We start from the raw sequence: 11,520 nt of genomic DNA on the forward strand, positions 1-11,520 counted from the left end.
AGGTCCCGGGGTTTTTCTGCATTTGCGGTTTCCTCGTTAACAAAACTTCTGGTGTCTGTATTATTTATTTTCCGCATTATATTTTATATAATAGAAATAATACAGGTTGTGCGTTCGTGATCATCAACTTCTCTAATCCAACTTTTGGTTATTGATTGTAGTTGATTGATCCTTGGACATTGGTCTTTGGTACCGTCCAAGTTATCTCTCTTTGATAAAGACTCGCTATTGATTTTAGCTTGAGTAGAAATCAAATCGAGAGATTGAGATAATAACTCTTTGAGATATTTTTTATCTAGATTGATTCTGACTGTCTAATTAATTCTCTAGCAAATTATTTCAGAGTTAGTCCATACAGATTGTTGAGCGAAATATTGGGTGGTGTTGTTAGAACCCCGCTTTTTCAGCAGGGAGCAAAGTGGGCAGTTGAAATTGGCCTATCAAACTTTACTCTAGAAGGAGATTGCAAGAACCTTTTTGATTACCTTAATGGAAAGGAATCATTGTTAGAATGGCAAAACATTCCTATTTTAGATGAAGCTGTCAACGAATTAAAGTCTTGTAACAATTTTTTGGGTTTTCATTTTGTACCAAGATCAGCTAATTTTGTAGCTGACTTAATGGCCAAAGAAGCCAAAAACATCAGTTCTTCCTTTAACTGGAGAAAGAAAATTCCGGAATGTATTAAGGTAACTTTGGAAATAGATAAATCAAATATTAGGGTCGATTCTTTCGGCCCGGCATTAGATGGCTCTACTCAACTCGATGTAAGGGTGACTAACTCCCTAAGTTAGTCTTTTCTATGCATTTTAACTTACAAAAAAAAAAAAAAAAAAGCATTGACACACAGTTTTTTGTCTCTAACTAACAGCAGGTGAGCCCATTTAAGAATTGATTTTAACAAATATCATAGACATGTGTTTTCCCTATAGCCTTTTAACGGTTGAGATGATGATATCAAAACTTCTGTTTCAGTATCTTTGGATTACTTCCACGTACATATCACATCTGCATAATGGGCTAATTCACATTTACACCTGGGCTAAATTTTACAAATGCTAAAAATTACACGCACAAAATAGAAATTTTGGGGTGGGCTTCAGCCTAGGTAAGCCACCCCTAATACCGTCCATGATAGAACCTAAGAAATGTTAGAAATCTTCGGGCCTAACTAAGATATGGAGTGGTACGGAAACCACGGTTAGAAATCCTCGGGCCTAAGCTGTTAAGAACCTAAGAATGTTAGAAATCCTCGGGCCTAACTAAGATGTGGAGTGGTATGGAAACCACGGTTAGAAATTCTCGGGCCTAACTAAGATATGGAGTGGTACAGAAACCACGGTTAGAAATCCTCGGACCTAACTAAGATATGGAGTGGGACGGAAACCACGGTTAGCGTTGAGAGGGGTCTGGCTATCACGGGTAGCGTTGAGAGGGGTCTGGCAAGATTAGAATTGCCCATGTTAGAAATCTTCGAGCCTAACTAACCTCGAAAACCAGCTTGTAAGGTTAGGATTGCCTAAGGCTTATTAAGCGCGAGACCAAGAATGCCCTAGTCGATGTGATATTATTTAACAGATGTATTAGATTTGTCTACTTAGCTCGTTTTTTGATTTCCTCTTGCTGTTCTGAGACTGAAGTCGACAGTGGCTATAAATAAGGTTAGCTAGCTAATTAATGGGTTCACCTACATGATGCATGATCTTATCTTATAGGTTTATTCTGGGACTGACATAACTTTTGATCTCCAAATCAATACAGATATGATATGAGAGAAAAAGAGAATTAAAATTGGAGACATAAAGACATGGGGGTGATGGTGTGAACATATAAAAAACGAGAGGTTTCCAAAATGTTATAGCGCTTTTGAGTTTCTAATATAGAGGTGGCACATCCAGTCCTTGACCATAAAGACGTACATGCATGATACCTTTCTTTCTTCTTTTTTTTTTTGATGGAATTATATACTTTTCTTTATCTAAGAGTATAAAACAGTACTAGTCAACTAGTCATTGTTGTTGTGCATTATGCTGCAGAATTCATCTTGTTTCTTCAATTCAACCTACTTACAGAAAGATACAAATCCCTCAAACCCAGATCAGAAGCGATGCCCTTCACTCACGTAATTTATAACATCACTTTCCATTTATTTATTTTTCGCTTTCTACTATCTTATTTATTTATGTTTGGCTTTGAGAGGATTACTAATTTAATGCTAACAGGATTTGAAAACGATGTTACGACTCTCATTGCTTGCCAAGTTATAGTGTCGGTGATAAAATTCTGTCGGAAAATGATTGAAGAAAAAATTAAATATCAAATGTGAATAAGAAGGTAGTAGTATTTATCGCATGACAAACTCTCGTGGTTTCATGTGTGAATTGTTCATCTGTATGTGTCCGCACAAATGGCTTATTATCCATATGGGCAAACAATAAATACACATCTTATTGCTGTTTATATCAACAACGATCATCAGATTCAGTGCCATTTATTTATTTTTTTGTTACTGTGGATGACGATAGGATATGTCACTGTCGGTAATCACCACATCCGGTCCATGCAAGGTTTATTACCGCTGCTTGCCCATGTAGATTGGGGCGTAGCCTTTATTACTATGGCATGGCCGTATAGGGGCGGTGCTGCATCATCTGCATTTAACGTAGGAGGAGGTGGTAAAATTAAAAACAGATATGGAAACCGTGTCATGGCTTTAATCCCTCTGTCTCTGTCTTTCTTTTTCTCTTTTGCATTTTTATAGATTGATGAATTTTTTTCACTTTGAATTGCTGCTTTATTCACTTCTTTTTCTTTTTCTTTTTCTTTCTTTTGTGACTCCAAAGCCAAATCTGGTCGCCATAAAATCAGCTAGCTAGCTAGCTCGCCACGTATATCGATCCATGAACAGGCGCGCCGACACTCATCAACCTCGTCCTCGTCCAAAGCATTCTCTCAGACTCAGACACCTAACGAGCTTCAATAAATTCCATCACCTGCCCCGGCCCCTATTAATTGATACACGCAACTTAAATGTTCACAGAGAAATCAACAACTTCGTCAAAAACATACATCTTCTTCAGTTACTGAACTTAATTTCGCCGTTTCATATATAACGGCAATGTATCTTCTTCCCGGAAGCTGATCAACCGAGTTAACTGATATACATGGCTTCCTCCTCATCTTGCTCGTTGTTGTCATTCCGGTTATTGTTGTTAATGTTCTTCTGCATTTCCGTTATTGCTCTTGGCTCATCACCAGATGAAGAGAATTACAATGATTCTGATATAATTGACGACGGATTTCTGCAGAAAGAGTGCTTAACAACACCAACATCAGTGTTTTTGAAGTCGGTACGGTTAGCGATTGAGGAAGTAGAGAAGGTTACCTCTATTGTTTCGAAATTTACAGGTGCTTTCTCTCACAATTTCAGATTATCACATGCTGTAACCGATTGTCTTGATCTGCTTGATTTCACCGCCGAAGAGTTGAGCTGGACACTGAACTCTGCTCAACAACACCTTCTACACCATCATCCTCAGAACAACACTCCTGGTAAGTTGTTCATTAATTAGTACTCGTTTTAATTCATATTTAAGATGATAATTAATTAATTAAGCATATATTTGTTGATACCGACAGTGTTAAGTTTGGCTCAATTAAGTTCTTGTCAGAACATTTCTCCGAAACAATGTGATGTAACATCTTATCCATATGCCTACTTACTTTAAATAGGTGTACAGTGTACTAGTAAAATGTGTCAATGGGTATCGATTTTATCATAACGGGTTTGTATGCGCATCCAGAAGTTACATACATATATCACGATACGGAGGAAATTCGATAAAGTTAAAAGAACAAGAAATCAGTTTGGGTATATAATTTTAAATCTTTCTTATTCAGATTTTGGTGTTCCAGAGAAAAATCGGTTATTATTACAAAAAATCAAAACAACTTCCTGTCAAAAACTTAGGTTTTGTGAAGCAATAATAATTTTACTTCGGACTATTTGTGGTATCCAAACGCGTGGTAAAATGTGGGGCTTAAATTCATCTCAAAATGGGTTCAAAATAAATGGGTACATTTCTTTTTTTTTTTTTTTTTTTTTTTTTTTTTTTTTTTTTTTTTTTTTTGAAGAATAATGGGTTCATAAACTAGCATGAATAATCTTGGTATTACTTTGTATAGATGCAGGGACATGGTGGCAACCTACTTGGAACAAGGGAAGAAAGAATGGGCACTGTAACGAGAGACCATCATCGTTGCCGTCGAAATCAAGATCATCCAGCAGACTACTAGCAGATGATCTAAGGTCATGGTTGAGTGCGGCACTCGGAAATCAAGACACCTGCATTGAAGGATTTGAGAAGACTAGTAGCATTTTTGTTCAGCAGATGATTGCAGGAGGACTCAAGCATGTTACATCACTTGTTTCGGATGTTCTTTCCATGGTACGTCATGAAGAGCATCCTCAACGTCACCGGAACCGGACGTCGTCTAACGGACAAACGATTAATAAGGTGGCGAAAAAGGAAAGAAGGCGTAATTTCCCTTCATGGATGCATATTAGAGACAGGAGACTATTGCAGCTAAATCCTCCTCCACCACCAGCGATCAGCAATAACGGTACTGCTAATGCAACCAATTACGGAAATATGACCATTAATGTGGTTGTTGCTGCCGATGGATCCGGGAACTTCACTAAGATCATGGACGCAGTAGCGGCAGCTCCTGACAAGAGTACCAACAGGTTTATCATCTACATTAAAAGAGGAATTTACAATGAGAATGTGGATATTAAGAAGAAGAAATGGAATCTTATGATGATTGGTGACGGCATGAACGCAACTGTTATTACAGGCAATCGGAGCTTCATTGATGGCTGGACCACATTCAGGACGGCGACTTTCGGTAAGTCGTATGCCACCTAATGTAAACTAGTGCCTTCCTGCTAGAGATGATTTTATATAGCTTGCTGGGGTTTTTCATATGTGCTGCAGCTGTATCTGGAAGAGGGTTCATCGCGAAAGACTTAACAATAGAGAATACAGCAGGAGCAGTGAAGCACCAGGCAGTTGCACTTCGATCTGATTCAGACCTATCCGTCTTCTACAGATGCGGGATCACGGGATACCAAGACACACTGTACGCGCACTCCCTCCGTCAGTTCTACAGGGAGTGTCTAATCACCGGAACGATTGATTTCATATTTGGTAACGGAGCCGTTGTCTTCCAGAAATGCGATATACTAGCGAGAAAACCCCTTCCAGATCAGAAGAACTCCATTACTGCTCAAGGCCGCAAAGACCCGAATCAGAACACCGGATTTTCCATTCAGTTTTCGAACATCTCCGCAGATTCAGACCTGGCTGCTGCTGCATCTGTCCCTAGTTATAACGCTTCTACAAATACTACGACGCGACCCACTCAGACATATCTGGGGAGACCCTGGAAGCTGTATTCAAGAACAGTTATCATGAAATGTTACATGGGAGATTTGATAAGGCCAGAAGGATGGCTGGAATGGAATGCGACTTTTGCACTGGATACACTTTTTTACGCGGAGTACATGAATTACGGACCGGGTGCAGGATTAGGGAAAAGAGTGAACTGGCCTGGATATCTATTGATGAATGATTCGTCACAGGCGATTAACTACACGGTGGCTCGGTTTATTGATGGCAATTCTTGGTTGCCGTCAACTGGAGTTACGTACACTGCCGGTCTGGACATGTAGTGTGCATTGGCAACAACAACGGCGTCTGTTTTAAGATGAGATTTTGCCTTGAACTGATTGTCGAGGCGCGATATGCAAGAAGATAATTCTTTTGATGAACATTGATCAATTCAGATATATATTTATGTGCACCATAACTGTATTTTGTTCTTCTAGTACCCACAACCTGTTCAAGACGACTACTTCTATCTTTAAATGAAGCTAGTCATATTTATAGTTTTACATTATTATCTGTAGCGATATTTAGAGGCTTCGTCTACAAAAAATTACCATGGAAAGTGCCAGATTGTTGTATATTGGGACAAAAAAAAAAGAAAAAAAAAAGGATGACAGCTGTGGGATTTGAACCCACGCCCTTTCGGACCAGAGCCTAAATCTGGCGCCTTAGACCACTCGGCCAAACTGTCTTGTTGTGCTAGTTTTGAGCCAATTAAAAAGTAATGAAAGATGTCTTGTAGGAGTTGGAACTTGTAAAATTGCGCCAGGAGCTGAAGTGAAAATCACAGCAATTACACAAACAAGAGAATGGAGCCAAAGTAAAAATCATATTGATGATACGGGTTTCACATTAGTTCTTTTATTTACATTTCCAGATCTGGTCCGTGATGCCTGGTGTTTAATCAGAAATGCTATGTTAAACGGAAACCCTGTATTGATTTAACAGAACCATATGGTCCACTTCTGAACCAGGGATGTTCTACACAACTTTGGCCATCCAAAATTTGGTTGTTTATGTATGAGGAGAGGCTGTTGATTGTACTACTGTGATATAACTGATGAAACTAGTTGCTGCTCTACTTCATCCCAGTTATGAACCTTGGTCACCATGGGATGCAGAATGGCAGACTCAGACTTTGACCAAGGATACGAGTTTTCGTAATCAAAAAGTAGAACCCGAATCCCAGCTTCAGCGCACTCAAGAGCATATCGAGGGTTGTCGTCGATCAGGACATGCGCTCCTAGAGACCTGCCAAATTCCCCGAAAAAATCAGGCAAAACTCATTCAAAATCTATATCACATTCCTTTTTCTAACGTATTACAATATGTGACTTACGACATATGGTTTGTATTGTTAAACACTTGAGAATCGAAAGGCTTCGTGTGAGAGTTACCACTAAGTAAAGGAGATATACCTGCAGATTTCAGATTTTGGTCGTGATATCCCATCCAATGCAAAGTGATTGCCAAAGTGAATCTCTTGAAATAATCCAGGGAAGTGCTTTTCGAGCCACTCAATTGTGTGATCTTTAATTGCATTCTGACGAGACCTTCAAAGCACATAAACTAATGAAACCACACAAAATCACAAGCTCGGGCTTCATATTGGGATCAAAAACATTTCTTAAAGGAGCATATTACTCTGAGATGAATACTTACGTCACAACAGATAGATTGCAAAACTTAGATAGCTTGTGGAGAGTGACCTGAGCACCCGGAAGAGGATGGATTCCTGTTTTGAAGTACGGAGTCTTGAAGAACTCGTGAACACGGATATCAGCTGCCTCAAAATAAGAAGGGTGTTTTAGATGAATGACATAGTAAGTAAGTTGAGCACTCGAGCTATAAGTAGAGATTCCCACTACTGCCAAACATGTTGATGGAGTAGAGAAGCTACTACAAATTCTCAGAAGAATATAGTGTTTGCTGATTAAATACTGATCGAATCAACTTGGATTCCTAAACTTAACCTTGAGAAATTCAGTTAACACAGGTTAAGTTTTGGTGTTTTAACCATTAGCCAACAAAAGGAAGAGCAAAACTAGTTGAGCAAATTCAAATAAAAATTGCTATCATGCATATGCAAGTGGCACACACCTTCATCTCGAGAACAATTCCAGATCTGTTAAACAAAAAGAAAAACACAGCAAATAGTACACTAGTTAGGTAGCAGTACATTAGTTAGGTAGCACTGCAGTACATGCTAAAATTCAGAAACAAAGGCGTAGTATCTGAGCCTAGCAATGACAGAGCATAAGGTCATTTCGTGCACATTCTTTTTCCGGGACTATGAGCCTTCTTGTTCGTAGACCTAAAGCAAGCATTTCTTTCGTTTTGTTTTGGGGAATTCTTATTTTCTCCAAGGCTCGTAGCATGTTTTGACTACTCTAATAGTTTCATCGCTTTCACAGGGCAGATGCTCCAGTTCAAAATTCTTTTCAAAATACTCCTGTGACTGTGTTTTCAGACCAGTTTAAAACTTCTAATTTGGATTATGTCACACTCACACTCAAGAGGTGGTTATGAAGTTGGGCATGGAGAAACAGGATCATGTTATTTTGTTCATTCTAGAATATGCACCAATATGTATGATCAAAATGCACCTTCCGATTTAGATATTTTACCCTGAAAAACTCGTAGACGTGGTACTCCGAAACCGAGTGGCTGGAAGAGTATCGATCAGCTATAAATCTGTTAAGGGCTGAAACGAAGTTTCCAAGAACTACGGATCACATAAAAAAGAGAGAAGAAGTCAGGGCATCAACCAAAAATCCTCATATTTTAGCCACAACAACTAGGCCAAACCAAAATCAAAAAGTGGTTGTTGATAAACCTACCCTCGTCCACATCAACAGCCACAACCAGCTTATCAGGCAATGCGCAGTCAAATAACCCAAGAGGGCTTCCACGTTCAAACATCTCACCATGACCATTCATCTTCAACGGCCGCTTAGTGGCTGTAGTATCCTTGGTATCTTCAAGCCTCTTACCATCATCCGAATAATAACGAAAAAGCTGTGGATATGGCAATGGAGACAATTTGCGAGTAGGCTGCTTTCTGATAAATTTATCGTCAACTCGTCTATTATGAAGGCCATGCCCATCAGGCACGCTGTGGTCAGCACAGCATTTCAAGCAAACCTCCTTTCTGCCCCGCACATTTATCCTACTAATACTACTACCGCTGCTACTTCGACTACTACTAGTACTACAACTACCAACACCATCAACTGCAATGCAGTTTGCAATTCGATCCCCATGGAGCACATTGGCTCGACCAGGACCGACCACCTGACTACTAAAACCATGGACACCCGCGGAGAAGAAGTTCCCGTCTAGTCTGGCGGCCATCCCACCCCAAGAATTGATCTTATTAAGATGGCACAGCAAACTTTGCCCCTTTAACATAATAATTAGGTATTTCAATTTTATCACATTCCACCAACTTCAATCAACCAAATCAAAATTTAAACAATGGCCAATAAAGAGAATGAAATTGAAAAAATGAACCCCAAACCCACCCAATCAGATGAAATGGAATATGGAATGACTTATGGCCTGCAAGAAAAAAAAAATCAATTTAAAAACTGGAAATGAAGAACACCCAAAGGGGGGAATAATGAATAGAACAGATTTATGAAATCAGATCATCAAATATTATTAGTGTAAGCTCCAGATGAAACCCTAAATTAAAATAGTAAAAGATTGCAATAGAAACAGATGAATCAAAGAAAGAAATGAGAATTACCCAGATTCCTGATTCTTGGTGATGAGAGAAAGAGATGATTTTTATTCTTGGTACACAGAAATTGGGAGGAAACTCTCAGAAAAAAGAAAAAGGCTTTTTGCCTTTACTTTTTGGTTTTCTACATTAATAGCCAGGAAGAAGGAGGAGAAGTGGGGTTTTGGTTTCTGGTATTATGTCCTCCTCCTCTCCTCTTCTTCTTGAATCTCAATCAATGGTTTTATTAGGCGATTGTTAAGCCATAATTTTCGTTATTTGTGGGAGTAATTAGGGGTTAAGAGATGATTAATGATTTTTGTGGGATCGTCTTAAACGGTCTTAATCAAATCTAAATTTTGTGTGAAAAGCATAGAGTCCACACAAAAAGAACTACACTAAAATAAACATTATTATGCGGACCATCATGAGTCAATAGGAAAATGGAATTTTGAGAAGTGAGCCGACAGCCATAAACAACCTAGCTTAATTGGGGGTCATACCTTCCGATTGGGGGTCATGCACTATGGGCCAAAAAAGGTCACCCAATCCTAATTTGGGTCACCCCTTAAAAAAATATTTTCTAAATGATAAAACTGCCCTTATATGATTAGTATTAGGAATTAATTAGTTTGATTAGTGTGGTAAGTGTATTTAGATTAAAATCTGATTTTAGGAAAAAAATTATGGAAAATGTGTTTTATGTGTTGAGAAGAAGAGGAGGAGTTTTGAGAGGAAAATCTAGGGTTTTTACAAATGGATGATTCAAGTGGAGGGAATGAGATTGGTAAAGCTTCAAATAACAACAATGATTGTGTTGATGGTAAGATTGTCTCAACTAATGATATGGGTTGGATGTTTGATGATGAGATGTTGATAGAGGAAGGCATGAACAATGGTTGGAATGAAGATCCCATTGCTCAAGATGAAGGAACCAACACTCAAATGAGGAACCCCAAGGCCACAACAATCAGGTAAACTTCCTATACTCTTCAAATTGTCGGAATGGTGCTCCAAGTGGTCGAATCATCCACACTATGGAACAACTCAGAGAAAGGGTCGTCATAGTCGGGGGGTGTATACCCAAACGACTCTCTAAGGTCGTCAGTATATTGACACTACCAATAACGACTCAAACCTGCAACTTTTCCAGGTTATGAAAAATCGTTAGGATAGTGTGTTAAACATTGACGACCCTTTTTAACTAGGTCACTTAGAGTCGTTTTGTTGTTTTGTTTACACATTGACGACTCTAAAACCAAAACTCTCTGTAAAAAGTAACACTTAGGGTCGTCATACATGTAGTCATATGAAATGACGATCCTAGCTATCAATTACTAATTTCTTTTAGAGTCGTTAGTTTGATTAGTTATATAAAATAACGACCCTTGCACTAGATTCTCATAATTTTTGATTTCATAGAATCATTTCATTGAATCGTAAAAGGCATACATCTCGCATAGCGTTGCATTGAAGGAAATGAAATACAATAGATAATAAAGGTGCACTTTACACTTAATCATATATGGCGTAATTATATCTAGTGCCTTCCAAGATAAAGTAGCAATCGTGGAGCTCAAATTTTTCCCCACGAAGCTCCTCATAATAGCGATACGCCTTCCCCAACTGAAAATGCAAATATACTTAGTTAGTATTGATCAAAGCTTTTATAAGTTTTACCTCTTGTTCAAATACTTACTCTTACAACACTCAACATATCCGGAAAGGCTTCCCTAACAGCCTTAAGTTCTCTTTTCAAAACATCACACTCGAATTGTATCTTCTGGGAGCGTTCCTTGACTTGTTTCAAAGACCTTGAGTTGCAATTTCCGTCCAACGCCACAAAAACGATGAATACGCGGTTCCACCAAGCATCCGATGTTTCATCAATGTCTTTGTCTAGACTTTCAAAGTGGTTAGTGACTGTTTTCCAAGCTCTTGTAATGGAACATTTCTCTTCGTTAGTGAATGGAGTCATGATGTTTCTCTTTTTTTTTGCTCTTAAATGGTAATTAAATGAGAAGGAGAAGAAGAGGTTGATAATTAGGGTTTTGATATGGAATAGGTGAGATATGGGCCTTTATATGTAGAATGGAGCGACCAAACTGCCTCAACCACATTTGGTTGAGTTAAATTAAAAAATAAATGCAATCACTAACATGAATCGTTAATCTGTAATGATTAAAACCAAACGACTCTTCATATGTACCAGAGAACGACTCGTAGATTCGTTATTTTATATGTATACAAGGTGACGATTCAAGGTGAAAACTGGGCAGAGTTGGTTATATCTATCAATGTAGAGTCGTCACTTTATAAAAAAGAGTCGTCATACATCGAGAAAAG

At 38.5% G+C, this 11,520-nt stretch overlaps 2 protein-coding genes and 1 non-coding gene across 3 annotated transcripts; 1 reads left to right on the plus strand and 2 right to left on the minus strand.

The window, feature by feature from the left end:
- The first annotated feature begins 2,900 nt into the window (after positions 1 to 2,900).
- Positions 2,901 to 5,972, plus strand: LOC113328209 (pectinesterase/pectinesterase inhibitor PPE8B-like). Its single transcript, XM_026575311.1, has 3 exons — positions 2,901 to 3,552; positions 4,186 to 4,908; positions 4,998 to 5,972. The coding sequence occupies exons 1-3, from the start codon at positions 3,165 to 3,167 to the stop codon at positions 5,732 to 5,734; spliced, it is 1,848 nt and encodes a 615-aa protein (XP_026431096.1). The 5' UTR covers positions 2,901 to 3,164; the 3' UTR covers positions 5,735 to 5,972.
- Positions 5,973 to 6,061: 89 nt separating this feature from the next.
- On the minus strand, positions 6,062 to 6,141 carry TRNAL-UAG. Its single transcript has one exon. It is a non-coding gene; the product is annotated as a tRNA-Leu (tRNA).
- A 119-nt stretch (positions 6,142 to 6,260) lies between these two features.
- LOC113328210 lies at positions 6,261 to 9,463 on the minus strand. Its single transcript, XM_026575312.1, has 7 exons — positions 9,202 to 9,463; positions 8,291 to 9,011; positions 8,078 to 8,175; positions 7,551 to 7,575; positions 7,113 to 7,233; positions 6,869 to 7,003; positions 6,261 to 6,701 (listed from the first exon to the last, which is right to left on the minus strand). The coding sequence occupies exons 2-7, from the start codon at positions 8,859 to 8,861 to the stop codon at positions 6,494 to 6,496; spliced, it is 1,158 nt and encodes a 385-aa protein (XP_026431097.1). The 5' UTR covers positions 8,862 to 9,011; positions 9,202 to 9,463; the 3' UTR covers positions 6,261 to 6,493.
- Positions 9,464 to 11,520: the final 2,057 nt, after the last annotated feature.

The sequence above is a fragment of the Papaver somniferum genome, unplaced genomic scaffold (genome assembly GCF_003573695.1).
Source record: "Papaver somniferum cultivar HN1 unplaced genomic scaffold, ASM357369v1 unplaced-scaffold_107, whole genome shotgun sequence".
Lineage (NCBI taxonomy): Eukaryota > Viridiplantae > Streptophyta > Magnoliopsida > Ranunculales > Papaveraceae > Papaver > Papaver somniferum.